Source organism: Erpetoichthys calabaricus, chromosome 4 (genome assembly GCF_900747795.2).
Source record: "Erpetoichthys calabaricus chromosome 4, fErpCal1.3, whole genome shotgun sequence".
NCBI lineage: Eukaryota > Metazoa > Chordata > Cladistia > Polypteriformes > Polypteridae > Erpetoichthys > Erpetoichthys calabaricus.
This window is the reverse complement of record NC_041397.2, coordinates 33,390,273-33,416,436: the sequence shown is the minus strand read 5'-3', so window position 1 is coordinate 33,416,436 and position 26,164 is coordinate 33,390,273. Positions and strand designations below refer to the sequence as shown.

General features: G+C 41.1%; 1 protein-coding gene across 4 annotated transcripts in view; it reads left to right on the top strand.

Moving 5' to 3' along the window:
• The first annotated feature begins 82 nt into the window (after positions 1-82).
• n4bp2l2 (NEDD4 binding protein 2-like 2) overlaps positions 83-26,164 on the top strand; it is a 36,274-nt gene continuing 10,192 nt past the window's right edge. For all 4 annotated transcript variants that reach the window (XM_051927193.1, XM_051927194.1, XM_028799318.2 and 1 more), the window contains exons 1-3: positions 83-266; positions 16,221-16,348; positions 16,456-16,544. In XM_051927193.1, the coding sequence (XP_051783153.1) occupies positions 133-266; positions 16,221-16,348; positions 16,456-16,544 (351 nt within the window). In that variant the 5' untranslated portion in view covers positions 83-132. The remainder of the gene's footprint in view (positions 267-16,220; positions 16,349-16,455; positions 16,545-26,164) is intronic.

Below are 26,164 nucleotides of genomic sequence, written 5' to 3'. Positions count from 1 at the left end.
TGGTAGCCAATCGAATCACGGCGTCATTTCCGCTCTGGCAGTCACGCTGTTGTTTTTTTTTATTATTTATTTTTCTTTTCAGACGCCAACCTTCATTTCGCCGTCGAGTTCGAGTGTTGCCGTGCGGACAGGATGAGTCTGGAAGAGCTGATGGGAAACCTGAGCCTGCGGCCCAACAACCGACACCGAGGTCGGCGCCGACGGGACAGACCTAAACTCTTCATCCTCCGAGGTCTGCCTGGCTCGGGCAAATCCACGCTGGCCAGGTAAGGGGGGGGGGTGCACCTGGCGCTTCGCCGTTAATCGTCTTGAGTTGTTTTTTTTTTTCCGCCCCTTCAAACACCCTCGATATTGGAGAGCAGACCGTTTAACGGCCGCGCGCGTTCCGTCATTGAGTGTGGAAGAACACGCCGAGGACGGGACGCCAGCTCCTCCGAGGACACGCGCGCTCACTCACGACGGGTTACTTACGAATTTTTATAACACTTTGTTGGGCAGACATTACAAAAAATAAAAAACAGCAGTGACGTCTCAGGTCAGAAAAGCAAACATTTAAATTGTCAATTACCGTCCGAGTGTGGGTGCGTTAGGCGAGAAACTGAACCAGCGTGGGAGAGGCGGACCTGCGCCGCACTTACCGCTGCTCGGGTGGGCTCCGGGTGGGCGGCCCCGTTTACAGTGCACGGGTTGACAAAACGGATCAATGGGGACTTCACCATCATTCTGTACTTAAGAGGTGGATTTGACCGTCACCTGGACGGCACACGACATGGATGTAGAGGGAGACCCCGACGTGTGCAGGACCCCGAGCACTGCGCCACCGTACCACGAATTTCCCAGTGATTTGAGTAGAAATTCCATCCATCCATCCATTGTCTCCCGCTTATCCGAGGTCGGGTCGCGGGGGCAGCAGCTTGAGCAGAGATGCCCAGACTTTCCTCTCCCCGGCCACTTCTTCTAGCTCTTCCGGGAGAATCCCAGATTTGAGTAGAAATTGTTCATCTTTAAATTTCCTCAACTTATTGTTACGTCTTACCAGCATTATAGCTTCACCCCACCCCCCGGGCAAAGCAGTGTGCTGTTTTGATAGCAATACATAGACATTAAGAGTGGGCCCCTGGAGCCACCGACCAGTGCCCATTCGCAAAGACTGCCCTGGCAATGGGCAGTGATGCGTACAACAAAGGAGAGACCACCCCATTAAATGGCTGCAAAATGTTAAGTGCACTGGGGTGGGCTTTATCCCTCTTGGAGCAGCGGCCTGAAAGGAGAGGAGGCTGAGACAACACCACAGCGAGAGCCTTCACAAACGAGGTGGTCGCCCTCAAAAACAGTTAAAGGGGAATCAGAATCAGAGTCACTTTTATTTGTCAGTACTTAATGTGTAGGGATCTGACTTGGTAGATTTGGAGCTGCTTATAACGGAACATAACATCACATAAACATAACAGAAATAGCTTGAGTTAAACAGAAAAACTTCAAACACAGTTGCAGAAAAGTACAATTATAAAGGAGATGTGCAAATGATCATGTGATAGTGTGAGTGTGTATGCACGTGTCCACACAAACATGTATACACTGTAAACACACACACCTTCATACAGTAGCTGACTGAACACATGAATATAAACAGAAAGACGGCCTAAGTTACTGGTCTTAGAGGGCTGTGGCTCTGGGAAAGAAACTACTGAGGTGTCTGTTAGTTTTAATTTGAATTCACTGGAACTGTTTACCACAGGGGAGTTTTTGGGTGAGATGAGCCCTTTTGACATGATTAGTGACACGACATGTGTACAGGCCTGCCACAGATGGAGGAGGACAGCCAATTATTTCCTTATCAGACGTCACAACACACTAATTTAAATTTAGAGTGAGCCATTGCTGAACTAAACAAGACAACAATGGAGAATGTGATTACACATTTAATTATGGCTTTGTAAAATTAAACTATGATTGGTTGAGAAATATTGAATTTCTTTAGTTGGCATAAGAAGTACAATTGCTGCTGTGCCTTTTTACTCATGGAAGTGGTGTTAATGTCCCAGATGAGAGTGTTTGTGATAGTTGTGCACAAACATTTGAAGGATTCCACCATACTGACCAAAGAATTATTAATTTCTAGTGGGAGAGGTTGTAACTGCTGTTTGTGAAAGTCACTGACCATTTCCATTGTCTTGGTGGCATTGAGCACTAGGTTGTTGGGAGCACACCAAGACACATGATGAGACCCCTCTTTCTATAAGGTGTTTCATTGCCATTAGTAATTAGACCAATAATGGTGGTGTCATCAGTGAACTTAATGATTTTAACTGAAGGATCAGTGGACCTACAGTCATTGGTGTACAAGAAATAAAGTAGGGGGGAAAGTACACAGCCTTGAGGGGCACCTGCGATAATATGGAGACAGTCGGAGAGGTGGGAACCCACACTAACGTATTGTTTCTGGTTTATCAGAAAACTGTAAATCCATTTGCAGCCTGGAAGGATTCAGTTCAGTCTGTAGAAGTTTACTTAACAACAGCTCAGGGACAACAGTGTTAAAAGCTGATCTGAAGTCAACAAACAGTATTCTGGCATAAGGTCCTTTACAGTCCGGGTGCTCCAGCACAAAGCGAAGGCCCATGTTGATGGCATCGTCCACAGAGCAGTAACAGACTAAGATGTCTGGCAGATTGACCAGGACTGGCAACACATTGGCGCTGTACGACCTTTGATGTGTGCACATGTTCTGCCAGTCCATGGTGGCCAGTGTGGTGTTCTACCCTGCAGTCTCCTGGGGACGCAACTTGAGCTCAAAAGAAGCACAAAGCCTGAACAAAGTTATCAGGAAAGCCATCACAGGACACAACCCTGGACACACTGAGAGCTGTTGGAGAAAAGAGGATGACCACAAATTTAAATGCCATTATGAAATATCACCTCCAGGAAACGCCGCCGGCTTATTCCACCATTCAGTGCCTCCTCCTCTCTTGAGGACCCAAACTAATTTCTTAGTTGTTTGTTTCTTCCTTCAGTTTCTGTGCCATATCTGTTTATTGATTGATTGTCTTATTTGCCCAAGTGGTCTCTATTTTTGTTTTTTTGTTTTTGTTTTTTGCTTCTGCTGCTCTAAGTATTTAAATTCCCCGTTTGGGTGAATGAAGTTCATCTGATGAAATGAAATGAAATGTCAGGGACACTCCGCCTCTGCACGCTGCAGGCCCCCCTTCTTGACTCGGGCACGGCAGACAGAAACGAAACTGAAAGGTAGTCCTGGAGGTGTCATTGGTTTAGTATTTTTTTTTTTATACTGTACTTTCCCTTTATTTTTTTCTGAATGCTGCAGCCGCCCCCATGAGTCGTTGGTCTGTTTCAGCATCGCGACGACAATGACGCTCGTTTGTAGCCTCGCAGGGTCAACATATGGGGTCTTCTTTTAATATACGATCAAGTTTAAGGATGCAAATCAGGGTCTGTCTTGTGTCTCTCCTGTAGACGGTTAAGTCTTTTTATAGTAGGCGTTTAAGAGTCTGGGGGCTCAAATAGATTACTAAAATAAATCTCCAATAAAGGGTTGTTGTTTTTTCTTAAAAAGTGTATTATTTTTAATTCCACGGCTAATGTAAATATAATGTAAACTCTCACCTACACCGATCGCCTGTCCATAAAACAATAAAAGTCATCCTCTACGGTGTAAATTACGGATTAGTTTACAGTGTCAGCTGTAACTCGTGAGAAGTCACTTTCAGCGTCGGCCTTCCTTCAAGTCCAACTGTCGCCGCGTGTCGGCAAAACAAATCGACCGGCGGCTCTTTAAGTGTCGGTAAAGCCGCGCGTGTGCCCGCGTATGTCGGCATGCGCTCGCGCCCGCCCAATGCCCGGATGTGCCGCCTGCCTGCCTGCACAGCGCTCTGAACAAAACTTGAGGCACACGACACGAACATTTAATAAGCATAAACGTCTGGAAGCATATTAGAGCCACGGAGAAGAAAAAAATATATATACGGACACGGTAAAGAGAAAAGGTATGTCGAGAATAAAGCCGACATGTCCACTTTATTCTCGTAGTTTATTTTGTCATTAAAGTAGAACGTGGTAAACTTAATAAAATCAATGTTTAATTTACTAGATTTTCTCAAAGCCCGTCATAACTATTGTAGCACATTAAATGCTTTGTGTTAAGTGTTCCCCGACCCAGTTGTTAAATCGCTGCACACTTCTTAAACTGACTCCCTCTGCACTGAGAGGAGGCGCAGGCGGCGATCGCCGCACAGAATACATTCACTTCACGGTATCCCCGCTCTCTGAACATTTAGAATGCTAAGGTAAATACTTGATATTATTTTCATGATGAGATGCATTAAAGCGTGTGTTAAACATGGGGGAATGGTGGCGTGGAGGTTGCACTGCTGCATCACATCAATGGAATCCCAGGTGTTCCCTGCCTTGAATTTTCTTGTTTTTCCGGTGGGTTTACTCGGCGTGCTTCAGTTTCCTTTCAAAGTCATGTAGGATGGCTGGTTTTGTTATTCTATATTGACCCTGCTAGTGTATGTGTTGCTCGTATTCACCCTGAGATGAGCTGGCGCCCTGTTCAGGATTTGCTCCTGCCTCGCACACAATGCAGGCCGGGATGGGCGCAAACCTGAATATGACGGCCTAATTAAACATGTATAATGACGATTTTTTCAAAGTTCTTAACACCCCGTGGTCTAAGTTTATAACTAGTTTTAATTTCACAAAGACGTTTATCATGTGGAGAAAGAAAAAGGAAGGATAGGAGTTGGGGGTTTGATAGATAGATACTTTATTAAGACAAACATGCATTCAATAAAGAAAGCCCACTCAGAAGAACATCCATTGAATTCTGTGTTCGTGTCTCCAGCCATCAGCTGACGAACCCAACATTTACACAACATTTCAGTTAAACCTGTGCAATACCCATTCATACATCCAGTTTTTTGGAGCTTTGTCACACCTGCCGTAATGGTTCTGTACACTGAATGTACACCTGGGGACCCCTTACTGTGAGGGAGATGCACTACCGCCACACCACTGTGCCCCCCTTGCCCATGTTTAATACCTGCTTTAATGCATTTCATCCTGAAAATGATGTCAAATATTTATCTTAGAATTCTAAATGTTCAGAGAGCAGGAATATCATGAAGTGAATGTATTCTGTGCAGTGATCGCTGCCAGCGCCTCCTCTCAGTACAAGAAGAAGTCAGTTAAGAAGCGCGCAGCGATTAACAACTGGGTCGGGGAACACTTAACACAAAGCATTAAATGTGCTACAATAATTATGATGGAGTTTGAGCAAATCTAGTAAATTAAACATTGATTTTAAAATGAAGTGTACAAAATGGCAAAGTTAAACTAGAGAGAGAAAAAAATGAGGGTTTAAAGTGTCGACTTTATTCTTGACATACAAACACGGTGAAGAAAAAAAAAAGTGCCGTGACCCTAATATGCTTCCGTATAACCGTCTCTTTGATAGAGTGAGTAAAAAACAACATGTGCTTCAACCTTCCAAAACTCCATCCATTTGCTATACCCTTTTACCCAAGACAGTGACAACACCTGGGCAGGACAACAACCCATCGCAAGGTAAACCGACAGATACACACCCATGTTGGGGGCCAATTTAACATCACCCACCCTGCCCATCTTTCAAAACAGCCAGACCCCGAACACCTGATGCCACGCATACACTGATTTGTTTTAAAAAAAAAAAGTGTTCATTTTGCCACAAGATCAATATGCCAACAGAAAGTGTCATTTCAAAGTTGTTAACAGGACTTGTGTATTTTTGTGTTATTAGAAGTGAGATTTATATTGTAACTTCTTATTACAAACAATGTATGGTGTATGACGCAGTGTATGATATCAGTAACTGTATGAAGCACTACGCATGTGCCCAGAAAAAGTCAACTGTTTTTATGGTTCTCCCCAAACCTGAATGTCAAACTCTGCTGATGAATTGCTTTGGATAAACCAGGAGAGTGTAGAGCGCCATTCAATAATATTTGTTAAAAAAAAACATATGAAATATAATAATAAGTACAGTTTTGGGCACATCTTACTTTTTAGGTGGAAATGTAATCCGGTCAGGTCTGGTCGGGTTGGCACATGCACTGTTGCCACACGTTGACGCACCCACCACACAAGGAAACGGTTCAGGATCCTGGTTGGCAACCCCCCAGACAGACATGCAATCCAGTCCCACCCTCCAGAAATGGCCGTCTATCTGCCACAGCCAGGTGTTACGTGGGCCCCCCCTTGGCCTGGTCCACCGCTCAGGTCCTCAACAGTGAGAATCGCGTCACATGGCTGTAGTGCCGTAACTGGCGCTCTGTCACAGTGCAGGTAATGTGTCTCATTGGGGACTGTAATGATGTTCCTTGAATAACTTGCATTAGGAAATGCTGATAACTTTATTCATAGATCTTATATTTAATAATTCTGTGTTTCTGTTTTTTGTTCTATTGTGTGGATTTAGCAAGAAACAAATACAGTGGTGTGAAAAACTATTTGCCCCCTTCCTGATTTCTTATTCTTTTGCATGTTTGTCACACAAAATGTTTCTGATCATCAAACACATTTAACCATTAGTCAAATATAACACAAGTAAACACAAAATGCAGTTTGTAAATGGTGGTTTTTATTATTTAGGGAGAAAGAAAAATCCAAACCTACATAGCCCTGTGTGAAAAAGTAATTGCCCCCTGAACCTAATAACTGGTTGGCCCACCCTTAGCAGCAATAACTGCAATCAAACGTTTGCGATAACTTGCAATGAGTCTTTTACAGCGCTCTGGAGGAATTTTGGGCCACTCATCTTTGCAAAATTGTTGTAATTCAGCTTTATTTGAGGGTTTTCTAGCATGAACCGCCTTTTTAAGGTCATGCCATAGCATCTCAATTGGATTCAGGTCAGGACTTTGACTAGGCCACTCCAAAGTCTTCATTTTGTTTTTCTTCAGCCATTCAGAGGTGGATTTGCTGGTGTGTTTTGGGTCATTGTCCTGTTGCAGCACCCAAGATCGCTTCAGCTTGAGTTGACGAACTGATGGCCGGACATTCTCCTTCAGGATTTTTTGGTAGACAGTAGAATTCATGGTTCCATCTATCACAGCAAGCCTTCCTGAAGCAGCAAAACAACCCCAGACCATCACACTACCACCACCTTATTTTACTGTTGGTATGATGTTCTTTTTCTGAAATGCTGTGTTCCTTTTACGCCAGATGTAACGGGACATTTGCCTTCCAAAAAGTTCAACGTTTGACTCATCAGTCCACAAGGTATTTTCCCAAAAGTCTTGGCAATCATTGAGATGTTTCTTAGCAAAATTGAAACGAGCCCTAATGTTCTTTTTGCTTAACAGTGGTTTGTGTCTTGGAAATCTGCCATGCAGGCCGTTTTTGCCCAGCCTCTTTCTTATGGTGGAGTCGTGAACACTGACCTTAATTGAGGCAAGTGAGGCCTGCAGTTCTTTAGACGTTGTCCTGGGGTCTTTTGTGACCTCTCGGATGAGTCGTCTCTGCGCTCTTGGGGTAATTTTGGTCGGCCGGCCACTCCTGGGAAGGTTCACCACTGTTCCATGTTTTTGCCATTTGTGGATAATGGCTCTCACTGTGGTTCGCTGGAGTCCCAAAGCTTTAGAAATGGCTTTATAACCTTTACCAGACTGATAGATCTCAATTACTTCTGTTCTCATTTGTTCCTGAATTTCTTTGGATCTTGGCATGATGTCTAGCTTTTGAGGTGCTTTTGGTCTACTTCTCTGTGTCAGGCAGCTCCTATTTAAGTGATTTCTTGATTGAAACAGGTGTGGCAGTAATCAGGCCTGGGGGTGGCTACGGAAATTGAACTCAGGTGTGATACACCACAGTTAGGTTATTTTTTAACAAGGGGGCAATTACTTTTTCACACAGGGCCATGTAGGTTTGGATTATTTTTCTCCCTAAATAATAAAAACCATCATTTAAAAACTGCATTTTGTGTTTACTTGTGTTATATTTGACTAATGGTTAAATGTGTTTGATGATCAGAAACATTTTGTGTGACAAACATGCAAAAGAATAAGAAATCAGGAAGGGGGCAAATAGTTTTTCACACCACTGTATAGCGTTGGCAGGCTGTTGGACATTAGGTAAGATGAAAATTACAGTTTTTATTGTGCTATGCACAGAGTAGTGAAGTTCTTACTTGTTGATTAGTGAGGAGCAGTTCAGTTCTTTCTATCTGCCTGTTTTTAGCAAGTGGATTCATTTGATTTATTGTGTATAAAGAAGTCTCTTATCACATCGCAAAATTATAATTTATTAATTCCTATATTTTTTAAAATATCTGTGTGTATATGTACTGTATGTATATTATGTATGTATATTTAGCATGATAATTCAATTGACATTGTCCAGTTTCCAGCATGCTAACACATTTAAAATGCATAATTAAAATAAGACGTTCAGTTGCAGGATCACAAGTGACTGAGACTTGTGCAGCTTGTCCTCGGGTAATGATTCATTTGCACATCGACAGGAATCTTTAGACTGTTCTCAAGTAGTGACTCAGTCACAAATCGAGACTCCTGATTCAGGCAATTCTTGTGCATGCACTTTACACCTCTACCAGAAATAGCGAAACAAAAGCCGCTGATGACGCCACACAGGACACACATGTATGTTAACATTAGTCCTGTTGAGCTCGACTGAATTGATTGGTTTGTGCTGACGAGTTGCTTCACACGATTCACTGAAAAGAGTCTTTTCAAAGGAGTGCATCGTTCGTGAGTCAGCCGTCACTACTGCAGGTTGATGTGTCACCAGTCCAGTGCCATAATGAGGATGTAGGACCTCTGTACCTTGAAACCTCAAAGCTTCTGCCGTTCTGAGCTGAAACATTACAGAATGCATATTTGAACAGACTGCATAACAACTGTAACTGAGTTGGAATAACATATAATGGCTGAAGAAAGACAACAGACTCATTTTTTGGTGATGCCTCTTTTCTCCATTTTGTAATATTCATGTTGTATTTTATTGTGCAGGTCAGAAATGTCCTCCTCTGGGGTTTATTTTTTTGAAGTCACAATCTGGGACATTTACAGTGTTTGAAGTATTTCTTGATACCTGTTAAGAGATAATTCAACACAATCTTACTTCTGAAGTACAAATGTTGAAACTGAAACAGCAGAAGCTACCATTAAAGTAGAATTTGTTGTCACTTAGTTGTTTTCTTGCTGCCAGCAGAGCTTATTAACTCTTTTAGGGCGGATGTCGACTTTTGTCGACAGGAGGGGTTGAAGGCGAATGTCGACAAAAGTCGACATCCAGGGATAGGGGGCGACAATCAGCTGTTAATGGCGACAAATCTCACTGTCACGTCGCTGGCATTCCCTCTGTGCTTGGAGGAATGCTAGACTCGTTGACTCGGCAAATAAACATTGTGTGTGCGTGAGTTGCGAAATGTAAACAAAGGCAAGATGGCACCGACATGTGAAAAGGCAGCGAAGCAAGTGCAGAAAAGAAAACACTTGGCAGACGATGTTTTGCGCATTATCGCGGAGTCGGACTCTTGATTTTTCAGAATCGGACTTTATTGGCAGTGATCAGGAGATCTAGCAAGAGAGTTAGAAGCAGGCATCAGCTGATCAGACACCAGCCGATGCCGTGCCAGCGGATCTGCTGCCAGTTGAGTGCCTTCGCGCAGCCGATGCATCTACGGCAAGGTTCGCATGGGATAAATACACAGACATTGATCCGTTGAGAGCCGATCTGGCTACCGGAGTTTACAAGATGGCATGGCTTGCTGTTGGACACGACAGATCACTAGCTGCTGTACTTCAGGCTGCTCTCTCCTGATGCAGCTTTTCAGCTACTGTCAGACGAGACAAACAGGTAGGCAGAGATTTTTTTTGAATCGCGGGCTGTGTTTGCATCGCATTCTCGTTTTTCAAAGTGGAAACCCACAACGAAAGACGAGATGAAGCGCGCTGTGGCATTACAAATAGAGATGGAACAGAACTGGTGATATAACTTCAGGGAGCATTGGTCCAAACGTGTTTTGTCCCCTGGTGGCTTAGGTACGTGCTGCTGCAAAGTTTTATTCACTTCTGTAATAAACAGAAGCAAATCCCATGGGGTGAGCCAGGCTATAATGCCATACATAAAGTTCATAAAGTTTCAGAAGATGAAAAGAGGTGACAATACGGTTTTCATGCAGGCAGAAAACTTGGTGGCAGTGGCATGGCACGATGGCAAATGGGTGACTTGTCTCTCTACAGTACACACTAACAATATATGTTAGAAAGTGCAGCAACAGACAATTGAAAAATAGGCACCAAAGCAACACATATTGTAAGGAGTGCAATGTGGCAATGACTGAAATTGGCTGCTTTGAGCGAGATCAGACTTTGCTGTGTAAAATGTATGTGATATGTATGTGAAATCATAGAGTATGCAGGCTCATACAACATGCAAGACAGTAACATTTGTATTTTTTTATATTTTTTGTTGATTTGATATGTTAAACAATTTTGTGTTCTTTTTTAAAAAATGTTAGTTTTTGGAAAAATATTCAGCCCTGGGAGAAAAGAAACAAAAAAAAAATTAGCCCTAAAAGAGTTAAATGGCCACTAATCCTTTTTAGGTCCTTTTGCAGATAATGTGAAAGCACCGACTGTGATTATCCATGGCTGTCTGTCTGCATGAAACATCTCGGCTCTTATTGAACAGATTTGAGTTGAAATGTATGCATTTATTCTTCAAAGACATCTGTTAGTAAAGTTCAGCTTTTGTTGGCATACGTTGAATAGAGTGTGCTGTACAAAGTTTTGAAAATGTAAAAAGTCCCACTGAAAAGCATTGAGAACTGTCTGAACTGCTCTACCTGAAAGGGCAAGTTGTGTATTTTTCAAGTTGAAGTTATTTCTTGACAAATATTGTATTTATGCATTTGCCACGCAAAATTGTGTTCTAAAGTTAATCGCTTTCTCTAAGTTGATGAAAATATTTTGCCCACACTGGTGTTTTACAATGGAAAGAATGATGCATGAAGGAAAAGCTTAAAAACGTACCAAATACGTGCACTACTCAAGCCAAGACGGCTGTTGAATTTTGATCCGCGCCTTCCGTGTTTCCAACGCATCTTTGTGACAAGAAAAGGAATCTGGAAATAATCATTTGATCGTATAATGCTTTTACAGTTTTTCTCATGGTAAAGAAACATCCTCTATCCACTTGTGTGAATTGTCACAGAAATATGTAAAGAAATCAAAACAAAACTAAACACGTGGCACAAAAAGTTTACTGTGATTTGATGTTTAGAATGGAAAGCATCCTTCTGTAATGTGAAAAGTTGTTGTGCAGGGAGATGAAGAGCTGAGCTATCATACATGGCTGGTCTTCTTTTAAAATGGTTGAATTTTATAATATTGTTTTTTTGTTAAAAACTGAAAAGTATAAACTATTTCACAATGTATGTGTAATCGCAAGATGCAGATCAAATCTCGACATTTTCCTCGTTTATTCGTCGTGTACCCGATCCCCAGTACGAGTTTGTCAAATGCAGAGAGAAATACACAGCACAGACTTCGTGTTTATACATTGGGTACCATGTTGAGGCTCACGTTGGTGGTCATAGCAAAGATGCTCAATTTTACGAAACATTTGCTTGTTTTCAGCCATATCTTCCCATGGATAAAACAGTAACATGAGTATTCCACGCTATTAAAGTATTACTTTGCCTTGTATTTTTAATTCCTTAATTTGTTTTTGACTTATGCCCCTCAACATCTCCTCAAAATGTCCCTGTGGCATGGAGCGTTTTCCTCTTTCTTTCATATTCTTGTACTAAATTGCAGGATTGTGTGGTAATTTACATACAGTATGTATATTACTGGTTTAATGAGAGTGACTGTTGCCCACAACATATTTCTTTCATTGCCACCATTCTATAGAAGTAGAGAGCTGTGATTGTCAACATTAGTTTGTGGTTTTGTTTCATATTCGCTGCAAGAATGGAGCAGGTTCAGTGCCGTTCTGGTTACTGTATCGCTTCAAAGTCAAAATGGTGACAAAACAACAAAAACAGTCACGACACATGATAATGTTGTATTTGTATTAAGAAAACGTTCAGCACAAACCACACTTGGGCTTTGGCAGGAGATCCAATAAAATTAAACCAATGATGAATGCCATAGTTACCTGAGGTGCCCTTGCTGCTCCAGCTGTTACCTCCTCTTGATGCTGTCAGAGGGGGGAAGCTTACAGATGGCCGAAATTCACAAGTGCCAGGGTTGAACAGGTAAGCAGTTGTGGTGCTCTGACATGTAAGGAGCTCAGTGTTGGCCAGGGAGTGCTAACACTTTCTGTCATTTTACTGTATTACTGGTTTAACTAAATGTTAGTTTGGTGCTTGATAATTGCCAAAAAAATTCTCAACATCCTTGAATGGTTTCCATGCGATTTCCTCCAGCCCCACTAGCAAATCTTCAACCTGCTCGTCATTGACGTGTCTGATTTGTGGACCTGCAGAACATTCCTTAATCAGTTACTCATGGAAACGTCTGTCTCGGGTATTGAAACCCTCGCCCTTCCTTGTTCATCACTTTCACAAAACCTTTTATCAGTCCAGGTTTTCTATGAAGATGTCCTTGTTGGGTCGACAGGCGGTTTATGTGCCACACTTTTCTTCCCTGGGACCAAATGCTTCAGGGCTCAGCCAGTTGTTTTTAATGTAATGTGACTCTTCAGCACAAATGAAACAACAGGACTTGTGTGTCCGAGCTGCAGTGCCATTACCTTTAGATCACCCCAGATGTTTCAGATGTAGTTTTTGTATAATTATAATATGGGGAGAAATCTCAAAAATAGGCAACAGCAGTAAAACAGTACTTGACAGGAACATGTAACAGTGAGTTTTTGTGATCAGCAGCCCAAAATCTGTAAGATACAGCCAGAAGGGTTCAGGAAGCAAAGTCTGTGTTGTCCAGTGTAATGGATACAAAAATCAAGAATGCATAATAAAAAAGAAGAACAAGTAATGTATTACAGACAAGTAAAAATAAAATGTGTATGGCACATAAAATGACCGTGTTTCATAGGAAGGTTATATGAGTGTGAAGCGTAATGAATACTTGGAGCACAGCGACTCAGTGAATATTAAACAAATCCCTTGGCTGCCAGCAGTAAATTAATTAAATATCAAAGTTAAGGTGACTTTTACCATCCCTGAATAAGAAATATAACTGAGTGTGTGCATTGCAATTTAATAAAGAAGAGTAAAACAACAGAATATATGCACCAAGATTGATAAGACGTCTGGCATAATAATTTGAGTACATTATGTTAATATCTTTAGTGTTAGTTTTACTGCAATGCCATTCTGAATTCCCACAGGTGACGCCTTTTTTTCCTCTTTGCTTTTCCGAGTTGCTGGGCTGGTTTTTAAGCATGTGACCTGTGTTGAGTTATCTGTCACTGTCATTGCATCACCACTTGCCTGTGCTAAACATGGCAGTGCTGTTCTGCCAGTTAGTAGTGGGATGAATTCTAAATGTGCTCCCTCGGGGTTTACTTGTACTTTGATTTTGAACCCGGTTTTGACACTTGCTGTTACTCTTTTGATTTTGATTTTTGGTTCCTGTTTTATCTTTGGCTATTTTTGTCATTTTAGTTCCTCTTAACAACTTTTGCTACTGCACTTGTCTTTTTGTAGTTACGGTTCATTTTTTACTTGAATCTGTTTGTTTCACAACAGTGCAGTGCAGAATGTCCGACACTTTTGCACCTGGCAGTTTATTTTGGTCACCGGTTGTTTCAAAACGGCACCGAAAGGAGTGCCACCATCTGACATTAGCAGCCCAGAGATGGAGAGAACATGAAATATTTACCAAACAAAGGAATGGCCTGACTCTTACTGTTCAGCACTTTGTTTTGTGCTCTCCATGACGGCAGCATGTTGAGTTGAGAACTAACGTACATCGGGGCTTTTGTGAAGCGACTGCTCATCCTCAGCAAGCCAAACGCCTGTAGGGGATTTTTAAATCTCTGCCGGCTGCTTTTAAACTTGTAGCCAAACACTTCTTCTGACAGGATTAAGCTTTCCTATGCAGTGTCTTTACTAACTGGGCAGCCAGTTGAATGACATCGGCCATCCCTTCTGTTGTAATTTAGATTTAAGACTTCGGTAACATACTTAGAGTGGAATTAAGATGTGTTCATTTCAGAGTTTGGAAATGGCCTTTGAAGGATAAAGTGGCCAGTAATGCCGTATGAAACAGTTAGCATGAGGTAGTTAACTTGACACTTAAGATAAGATTATACCTGACAAAGTAAGAAGGAAAGACTGGTTAAATCGTTTGTTTTCTTACTCCTTCTAATTTAAAAGAATTATCTGTTCATAGAGGTTAAGAAAACAGTATTAACACATTAAAAGAGAGTGCGCCATAGCAAGGGGAGATTGTGTTTTCATTATGGAGGAGCAGGCCATTTAATTGCTAAATGTTCCAAATTATAGGAAAACTGGAATGTCAATCCCCATTTGGTTAGGGTGGGCACTCATAGTCAGTGTTGAGTCATGGGATAAAAGACTAGCCCCTCTGGTGCAGGCTTTGTCCTGATGACACAGTGTTGGGTAGCACCGGAAACGAGGAAGTGGAGAACAAATTTCAGGGATGGAGAAGGCTTTGGAAGGTAGAGAGTTGAGGATAAATAGGAAGAAGACAAAAAATATGAGGTTTAATGATCACGTTAGCCTGCAGGGAGAGCTATTGAAAAGAGAGGATACATCTACTGTATATACTCACGTATCAGTCGAGTCTTAAAACCCAAAAAATTGATCATAAAATCAGACCCCGACTTATACGCCTGTTCAGAAATACAACTTTTTTTTTTTTTCCTCGCACCAGTTCTTCCGGCACATCGAATTTTGTTGCAGCAGCGCAGTTACCAATTTCTTTCACTACTTTTTAATGACTTTTAATTTAAAACCAGCTTCATATTTTCTTCTGATCGAATGCTCCATCATAAATAAGGGATGCTCTTACGATAAAGGAGTTTGAAGGTGTGAGATACAAAAAACACTAATCAGTGCAAACTTTGCTTTGGAATAGTTTGGGTATTACCGTGTGGTCACGTAGGAACAATAGAGAGACTGAGAGAGAGGTTAGGAACACACGCTGATACGGCGCATTGCCGCACCCACATAGAAAAAAAAGGCCGTGTGCTCCGTGGTTACTCTCTCAGGTGGGCGTTAGCATATCATAATCTCTTAAAAATAGTGTGGGTCTTCCACATTCAACTTATACGACCAACAATATAAAACACCAGAAATTATATGGTAAAATCAAGCCCCGACTTATCTGTGGGAGAACATATCTGCGAGTATATACAGTAATTTAACTGGATATTCAGTGACTTGGGTATTTTCTTGTCTCCATCCCATAACGTGTGGTTTTCAATCACCTTTTCACAGAGTTGCTTGTAGTGTTTTAGGTTAGACCACCATACCGACTTGTACGATAAAATCAAGTCCTGACTTATCCACAGGAGAACTTAAACATGAGTATATACAGTATATACCTAGAAGCAGTGGTTGCCCAAGATGGTAACAAAAGATGCAGAGATAACCCATAGAGTGCAGCGTCAATGGAACAATTGGAAGGAGGTATCTGGAATTAAAAGGCAAGATTTTTAAGGCAGTAGTAAGATCAACAATGATGTATAGAGCTGAGACAATGGGAGTACAGGAGAAGAAATTAGGCAGAATGGATGAGTGGAGTTACAAAGGACAGAATAAGAAATGAGACAATCGGAGGTATAAAAATGTGGGAGAGATGTGTAAGAAAGTAAAGGAAGGAAGTTTCCTTTAAGGCATCCACTCTGGGCAAGAACTTAGTCTCAGTTCTTGTTGGGATGCCCATCTGTCGAGTGTGGCATTTACAATAAATAAATCTCTCTGAATTGTAGTGCCACATTGAAATTGACGTTTTCAAGAAGGAAGTGAGTTTGAGTTGGAGTGTGCTGTTATTCATTTTAAGTGTATCTCCAAAATTCTTTAACTGAGATAGTGGAAAAATGGAGACAAACCCTACCACTCATGGTATGAAAGAGAAACTGTGTGCTATTTGTTAGTCGTTCTGCAGTGAAACACAACTCAAAACAGGGAATAATGTTTTATATTAACTATTAAGAAAAATAACTTTGTTTTTTTTTTTGTGTGTTCTCTGTTTTTTAAGGCAAATAAGAAATGAGTTTGGCTCAGCTGAGATTTTTAGCACGGATGATTTTTTCCGAGATGAATCTGGCAGGTATCATTTTAAAGCAAGAGAGCTGAGGGAGGCCCACGAGTGGAACAAGGAAAGAGGTAATTTAATGCTATATTCATACAATTGCTTCCTGTTTGTGTTAATGTGTGTTCTTCATATTCTCCTTAATTATTGTCTTCCTTGTTTTATTGCATTATTTTTCCAGCAAAAGAGGCAATGGAGGAGGGCCTGAACCCAATCATCATTGATAACACCAACATTCATGCTTGGGAGATGAAGCCTTATGTTCGCATGGTTGGTTCCCAATAATATCTTTTGTTTTAATAGAGTTCTGCTAAGCTGGAATGTGAAGTTTGTCGAGCTTACCAGCAGTGCGTTATTAAATGTTTTGACCCCCTGCCCCTTTTCAATTCAGCTCTTTAAAGGCAGGGTTCGTCTGTCTCAGACATACTTGAGAGCCAAGTGGTCATGACGGTGGCACAAGAAAAGTGCAAGGTGACCAATGTGTGCAAGAAAAATGCATGCAATGACAAATTTGGGAAGCTAGAAATCTGCCCTTGGGGTTACTTTTATTTACAAGAAAGATGTTTTTTAAATAAAATGATATAAACAAATTTAAGTTTAGCGTAACATATAATGTGAAGAGAAACATTCCAATAAATGAGGAACTGCAAAACTATGTAAATAACAGAGTATCTGTACTGAGGAATTTATTGCCCCATGTAGTTTGTAATGTTTCACCATTAGTCTAGCACTGGCACCCGTTGATATGCCAGGATTAACTCTTGCAGGTGGTTGTTGAGTTGGGCATATCTTCATTTGGACATATGAGTGGGTGGTGTGACCAAAAATCCATGTCAGGTTATAATTAGAAATTCTGTAGGTTTCGGTAGTTACTGACATAATTGTGTATACTTATTAGGCAGATATGTAGTCTCTTTTTAAATAAACTACACACATATTAATGATTATTTGAACACTTGGACAAACAGGTGTAACTCTTTAGCCATCAGCACACGTGTTAACTTTCTGCTACTCTAATACTCTCAACAGAAGTTATTTTAGTGATTTCCCTTCCTGCTTCAGATCGCCAGCTTTTAACATGCATTGCTTAATTCAGTGCACACTGACAGGGTCTGGGCCAGCATTGCCTTGCCAAACAGGATTTACTGCACAGTACCTTAAGCTGAATTTTTAAGGGATAGCCCTGTTGCACACAGTTCTCGTACAAGGCAGTATACAGAGATGTTACTTGAAGATAATAATACACTGACATTAAATAAACACATTTCCCATTTCCTTTTGCAGTTGCGGTGCTGTTAAAGGAGTAGGCTCACTTATGACACACATTTCACAAACCGGCAATAAGCAAAGACATTACCTCTAATACTAGAACGTTCTTTCAGTACCAACACTGCCAAGACTATGCCAGGTGCTGTCTGAATCCTTTTGTTCTCTGCACTTTGTCAGTGTCTGTCTTTTTGACCATATTTCTGTCTTTTCACAATGGGCTGGTAGCTCCTGTTTCATTTTGTCTGCTGTTCTATAGAGGGAGGCTTGTCTTTTGGCCAAGTAGCCTGCTTGCCATGCAAAGTGATAATGAAAATATTGTCGGCAGGGACGTTTCTCAAATTGTCTGAAATTTTTTCTTAGTATTTGTCACAAGTCACATCACCCGTCACACTTTCTTTCCTTTGCAGTTGTGTATGATCTTAGTAATATATGCATTTGTAGCTTAGATCAGCAGCTATCAAAACTTTTATTCCAGACAGGTTTGTTTGAGTTTCATTCCATAAAAGAGCATCAACATTACATCATGAAGAACTGCTAATCAAAGGGTACATCTGCCCTTATTTATAATGCTTGCTGCAGTTTTGCACAAAGGGTGCCAAGTGTCTGATACAACAGCCAAGCTGTCAGTATACGAAGTGCACAGCCAGCATCAGCTTTACATGGGAAATGGAGAACACGCGAGATGGCACATTTTGGATGGAGCGATGTGCAAATGAATTTACCTCACTTGCATTATTTTCATGGAACCAGCAGACATGATAAACAGTCAGATTTCTTTGTGTGTATGCATCTGCCTTCAAAACATTACTGTATGTGGTTCAGCACCTGTGACTGTGTGTGTATGTAATTCAGTACATACACCAGCATTTTAGTACAGCTGTACTCAAATAGTTTTATTTTTCCCTCCCACTATGTGCCTCATTTACAGTCATCTACCATGTCCATTTTCACAAAGAAGGCCCACCATTTATTCCTGCATTTATATTCATTGTTGTGTCTATCGTGGTTGTAAAAACTTTGAAAGTGAGGAACTCTCTCCGCTTAGAGCTTGAATGCTCCGTCCACTGTGAGCTTCTTCACATGTTCTCCATTCTCCATGTCAACTTTGTGCTGTCTGAGTACATTTTGTTGCCATTTCAAGTGACTTTATAATCAAGTTAAAAACTGATTATAAATTGATTATTTTATAGTTGTTGAGGACAGACAGTAATTCATACCTGGGAAACAGTGTTCCGTAATGCTGGTAACAGTAGCAGGAGAGGATCTGTTGAGGAAAAAGAGATATGAAATGTAGAAAAGTACAAGCCAGATGAGAGAGACAGAGATTCACATCCGGGTACCAACATTCAAGGGCATTGCTTTCATGCTTTTGGGGTTTTTCATGTAAAAATAAATATCTTCTTATATAATACGCTACCGCAGCTGTCCATTTGTCTGTCCAGGATTTTAAATCACCTGTAACTCACAAATCTTTGACCTATTGACCTTAAATTTAGTACACATATACTACGTGACATCTACTATCCGCTTTCAGGGTGATGATTGACCACCAAGGTTATTCCTCTTTTTATTTTTATTTTATTTTATTGTAGAATCAACTCTCAACAGCGGCCAGCAGGGCGACAGTGCTGTGCATGCGTACAGCGCCGTTCTCATCCCCTTCATCACCTTCACCATCACTTCTCCTACCTCTTCATATCTTAAATCATTCTTGAGGCAGATTGAAGACTTAAGTACCAGCTTATGTGTAAAGTTAAAGAAAACATACTAAGTAATTGCAACACAAACACTGACTTAATCAGTTTTAACGTGTAAAGAAGAGAAGAAGCGGGCCGCTAGAGTGGAGAAAAGAAGAGCAGCTCAGGAAGCAGCAAGCGCATCAACCTCTGAGCAAACAAATGATAAACGTACAGAGAAAGAGGATGAAAACTATAAGTCAAGTGTATTCACTGCATGATATCATGCTGTGCAGTTACTGGTATATGTTCAAATATATATAATATATATGCCGTATATATAAAAGTAATGACATTTTCTTAACATAATTTCAGAATTGCAGCAACATGGACATTTGAAATGCTGCAATTTAGTAAAAATCGGAGGACAACAGGAGGAAGACATGCACACTGATCATATAGAATAATTAAAGATTTAAAAATGCAACACCAATTGGCATTGGCTGTGACAATTCTTATGTTAAGACAATAATACATCAACATGAAATCACATTTCCTTTTTTATGCACAGATTTACATGTTTTGTATCATAACATGTTTAAAAGTATTGTTTAAAATGCTCTTTCAGGTATGTCATCTCAAGGCACTTAAAATGTTATTAGTTTTAACAGGGGAAGAAATTATCCATTTGTGTAAGTGTCCACTAAAGTAATTTTGGCGCTTGCTTTTGTCACAACACAAGGTGCTTTTGCACCCATGACAGATCTTAATGGTTTGGCTGGGCTCACAAGTGTTAAGATTCCTGTGCCTCGTTACTGTTCACGTTTTTCTCAGTATTTGTCATCTTCCTCTCCTCTCTAACCATAGTTTTGTTAGCATTTTGTTTTGTCTTTATTTTCTTCTGATCCTTCATCTCCAGTTACGTTCTTTGTCTTCGGAGATTAACCCTAATTATGGAGTGCCCCTCAGGTACTGTGTTCATTAGGGTCACAGTTATCTGAGACTCTGCCCCGCCAATCACAGTGGCATTAGCTTGTGTCTGTTTCTTATGGTCTGGTCTTTTAAATATTGCTTTTTTGCTTTTGTACTTTAGTTGTTGTTAATTTTAGATTTTGTGTGCCTTTTGATTTGTTTCTTCATTTCTCCTTTGGTTTTTGCTTTAGCCTTTTTATATGCAAGAGCGCCATTTATTTTTTTTCCATATATTTTTTGCCTATTTTGTTTCCTTGTTTTTGCTTGATTCTGTTGAAAGTAAATTATTAGTTTGTTGTCAGTTCTTAATTGTTTGCTGCCTATTCCATTTCTGAACTTTCTTTGATTTTAATTAATAAATTTATTAAATATTTTTTGTGGCTTTATTGGTTCTTGGGTGAGTTTTTCACACTTTTGCTTTTTGAGAATAATCATAACAACAGGGGAAAGGTGAAAAGCTGAAAGGGAATTGTGTGCAGATGCCTGTTGCCTCTGGTGTTATACAAAGAGACTCCTTCAGCTTACAGTAGAATTCCTCCAGCTACTCTATGGCGCTGCCTCTTGATTTCTCCAGATGACATTGTTTCCTCATTTCAGCTTGTGGTCTTGCTTATGCTCCCACTAAACGGATGTTGCACATTTTCTGCTGCCACTCTACATAGACATCCAGGGCTTTCCCCGCCATTTGGTGCCTAACCACATACAGCTTCTTGGCCTTTGATTTTGGAACAATTCTGATGAGAATAGACTCCTCAAACTTGCCAATCTATTCAATCAAATTCTCCAAAATAACAATTTATTTTCAAGTAATGGCCTGGATCCACCTTACTAATGCCCTTCCTTGTTTTGAATACTTCAATCATGTCACTTTATGTAGTGTGGCTATGTCTTTGTTTAATATGGACATGAAAACTGAACCCAATATTCAAAAAGAGGCTTCCTCACTAGTGAGTTATATGAATAAAGCATAACCTCCTTTGATTTGTACGCCACACAACGAGTGATATGCAGTATAACCTAACATCCTATTGGCCTTCTTGATCACTTCTGTCTTGACGTAGGCAACGCCAAGACGACTACGCCTTTCAGGACCTTCTTAAGTTTCAAACCTCCCATTGTGTATTCAAATCGAATATGTTTCTACTTCTGCTTTCTACTTTACATTTATTTGCATTGAATTTATCTGTATTCTGTTCAAGTCCCTCTATAATGGTTCAGCATATTCTATATTCTCAGCCATTGCACTTGGTTTGGTATACTCTGCAAAACATGTTATTCACTGTATATTCTTATCCAGATCATTTTAAAATAAAAACTTTCAAAAGTATGACACTTTGTAGAGTTGACAGTAATTCTTTCCATAGGCTGGAGCAGACATTTGGAAGATTTTTACCAAACAATCCTCAGTTCCCTTTGTGACCCTCAGCAGTTCCTGTTCAATATGTTCTTAGACGCATTGATCCTTTCCAGCTCACATTCTGAGAACAAAGAATTTTTCTGCTAAATTAAAAAAAAAAAATAGTGTGAATTTTCTTAATTCTGCTTTACTCTTAGTGCTACCAGGATTTGATTAGCATATAAACTCTGGTTGAAGACAGGGTTCACCAACTCTGGTCCTGGAGGACCACCGTGGCTGCAGGTTTTCATTGTAACCCTTTTCTTAATGAGTGATCTGTTTTTGCTGCTAATTAACGTCTTTTGAATTCATTCTAATTGACTTGCTCTTGAAGACTCAGGTCCCTCAAATTGTTTCTTTTTCCTTAATTAGCAGCCATACAAATAATGAGATACAAAATGAGCCAAAACAACTGGTGTCCATCACACAATATCTGAAAAGAAAGAAAGATGAAGGTCTCAGGAATGTCAATCTGCTCAGGTCCCCAAAACATATTAACAGTGCTCTTAAAAAGAGAAAATCAACAATTTCAGAAATGTCTGCTATTGCACCATGAGAACAACAGCAAGCCGTGAAATTAAAGAATGGGTTTAATTAATGACAATAAAATAGGCACCTCATTAAGCAACTGGTTGGAGTGAAATTGGTTGGTTTGAGGCCCTGACTTAGTTGGTCTTCTGTTGGCTCACTCGCTTCATATTTCATTTGTGTTTGGGTGTCATGTAAGGAAAAAAATGAAGCAATTCAATTAAAATGAAAGGAAAAGGAGTTAATTAGCAGCACAAACAGGGCACTCATTAAAGAAAGGGTTCGAATGAAAACCTGCAGCCACAGTGGTCCTCCAGGACTGGGATTGGCGACCCCTGGTTAAAGAGACCTGCTGTCTTCATCCTTCCATTTATCTGATCTAATATATCCAGGTGTGTGCCACCCTTCATGTATTGTTCCTCATTTGAGAATCCATCCATTATTAGACCTGCTTCAGCCAATGCAGGGTGCCACAGCCTGTCCCAGCAGTGTTGGGTTCAACTCAGGGTCAGGCCCTAGAGAATGTGTTTCATTTTACGTGAGACTGACGGTACTGACACCATCTTTGTGAGCTGAACTGATGGGAGTGCAGAGTGTTTTTTGTTACTGTTGTGTTAGAGTTAATTATAATAAAAATTTTGCTCCTAAAACGTTGTTTTTTGGTTGCTGCTAGGGAGCTGTGCTGGAGTTTGCTTTTTTCCACTTTAGAAGGGTTTTATTTTTTTGCTTTTTTTTTTTTTCTTCCATCCGCACAGGAAAGGCTGCGTGTGTTCTAAACTAGCATCTGCAATTGGGTCGCACTCGGTGGGTCACACAGAGGGGTTACAGTCGGACATAGGAGCAAGGAATAGGCTGCACAATCTCTGTGGGCATCAACCCCAGAATTAGAAGTGTCAAACCATGTTCAGGTCCTTGAAGAGCTGGAGAGTGTCTCTGAAGTGGTAGGCAGGCAAAAAGAGCCCCAATGGGCCACCTCAAAACCAGTACCCAGAAAGAGAGAGAGATTGTGATAGTGGAGGACTGAAGCACAGGTTTTCTCCAGAGATTCTTCTTGTCACACAGGTCAGAGACCTCCCTAAAGTCATGGATAGGCTCTTGGCTGGATTCACGTGTCATAGTCCATGGATCAAACAACATACAATAGGGCAGGCTGTCAGTTCTGCAGTCCAGAATTAAAGAGTTAAGTGCCAGGCTGAGGAACAGAACTGACAAGGTAGTCTTCTCCAAAGTTCTGCCTGTGCTACGCACAAGTCCAGGTAAAACTGAGTAAATTATAAGGCTTAATGCATGGCTAAAATCTTGGTGTGAGATAGAAGGATATAGGGTTATGTGGCATTGGGAGACCTTTTGGAACAAGTGGGATTTGTTCCATTGCAGTAGGTTAGATTTGAACTGGAGGGGCACCAGTATGTTGGGGAGACACATGAATGGGTTAGTTGACGATTGTTTAAACTGGGGGTGGGGGGTATAGGATAGGCCAGGTTTAGAAGGGAACATTTATTCATTTCATGCGTTTTCCAACTATCTGAGATCAGTCTTGGCAGTGAAGCCCATATATCCCTTTCCTCAGTCACACTTGCCAACTCATACTATGAGATCACAAGGTGTTCAAAGGCTATCTTGGAGATAAAATCCTCCCAGCGGGCCCTGGATCTTCCCTGAGGTCTCAGCAGAAAGGCATCCATATCAGATGCCCAAACTCCTCATTTAGCTCCTATTGTTGTGGAGAGTCAGCCTCTCTACTCCAAGGCTCTCCCTGATGTTTGAGCTTCTCACCCTCTCTAAGCTGAGGATGCAGAGAGAGCTGATTTTGGCCACTTGTACCCACAATCTTGTCCTTTCATTCATTACCCAAAGCTCAAGACCATAGGTGAGGGAAAGGACTGGTAAATCTGGAGCTTTGCCTTCAAGCTTAGCCACTTCCTTACCATAACTGTACTTGCTGCCCCAATCTGCCTGTCAATCTCACCATCCCTTTTTAACCTCTTGTGAACAAAACCACAACAGACTTAAACTCCTCTACTGGAGGCAGTAACTTATCTCCTACAAGGAGAGGACCATCCACCTTTTTCTTAGTGAGGACCATGGCCTCAGATTTGAGGGTGCTGATCCTCATTCCTGCCACTTCACACTGAGTCACAAACTGTCCCAGTGTGTGCTGGTGTTCACTGCTCGATGGAGCCAACAGGACCACATCATCTGCAAAAAGCAAAGGCACAATTCTAAGGCCATCAAACTGGACACTCCAAACTGACTGCACCTGATACCATGTCCATGAAATTACAAAAAAAACAAGACAAAGCACTTGGCAGAGTCTGTCCAACTAGGAATAGTGCTGATGTCTATACAGTCCAAACCACAAGTAGCCCTTGTTAAAGGCACTGGAACCCCGTGCTCACCCAGCACCCCCTATAGAATCACTTGAGGAACACTGTCATACACCTTTTCTAAGTCCATAAAATACATACAGAACCCTCCAGGACTTTCATGAAGATAAACAGCTGGTCCACGGCTTGGACAGTATCCACATTGCATCTCCTGGATTTGAGGTTTCCTGACTGGGTGGAGACTCCTTTCCAGTGCCTTAGCAGATGCATTCCCAGGGAGGCTGGGGAACGTAATCCTCCATTGTTGGGGCACACCCACCGGTTCACCTTTTTAAAAATGGGGATCACCAACCCTGTATGCCATTCCAGGGGTACTCTGATTTGCAATTTGATGCCTAAACACATGTGGCAGTCCGAGTCCTCCCCTCCATTAACTTCAGCCACACAGAGGCAGCCCTCTCATTCTCTGGGAGTTGTATGTAGCTGAGCATAATTATGATATCATAACGATAACAGAAACCTGGCTAAATAGCAAAGATGGGGATGAGTATAACGGAGAGGTACACATTTTAGGAAGGATAGACAGAACAGAAATGGGAGGGGGGGGTTATTGTTTATGTAAAACAGGAATTAAACGCATGTCTTGTTTAGTTGAATGATGAGCCCCATCTTAGTGAGGACATCTGAATTTGTCTGGAAAGCATTAGGGAAGAATGCCTTGTTTTAGTAGTGTGTTGTAGGCCCTCGAATGCAGACTGTAATTTCTGTGTGACTTTCCCACCCCAGCCAAATTCATTGTTCAGATAATATTCTAGTAATATTAAAAACATTTAGATATAGATTTATTTGGTTTGTGGCACACTGTATTAATCCCCAAATCTTACATTTTTGCACTCGGTGTGGATGCAGAATTAATCAACTTTAACAAGATGGGCTCAGTAATTGCAGCTGATACTTCACAAGTAAGTGGACATGGGTTTATTCCCAGCCCTGTCTCTGTCTGTGTGGTATGTTCACTTAGGGGTCTTTTCACATGCTGCATACATTTTAGCATGTGTCGAAGCTGGACATGTAACAAGTGGGAGTGTGTAAGCTTTACTGGGCCCTGCTGTGGACTGTCACTGTGTCCCATTGCTACGGAGACAGGTCAGCCATAATGTGAAAATCTGAACATGGATGCACATGGCCACTGCTGGTTCTTTTGATAACACACATCTACACCTGTTGCTTGGCCAGCTTTTTAAAATCTTGATCTATAATATTCATCAAAATGGTGATTGAAAACCATATCATTTGCAATGAACAACCACAAATGAATCTCATTCCTTAACCATTTCTTTGCACTATCTGCCTGTTAAAAACAAATCCACCATCTAGTCCAAGCTTCAAAAGCATCAAAGAGTGGCGTTAATCTGGTCACCAGTTCAGTCCAGGCTTTTAATTAGTAAACTTTTGAAGTTTTACCATTCTCCAGTTCTTTTTCTGATTCACGGTACTCCTTATTGGGTGTTATGGTGGCACAGTGGTAGTACTGCTGTCTCACAACAAGGAGACTGGAGTTCAAATTCTGGGTGCTCCCTGATTGCAGTTTGCATGTTCTCCTTGTGTCTGCATGTATTTCCTCCCATAGTCTTAAATTAAGACATGCAGATTAAGTAGCTTGGCATTGTTCAATATACCGCGATACATGTGTGTTCACCCTGCAATGGCCTGGCACCCTCC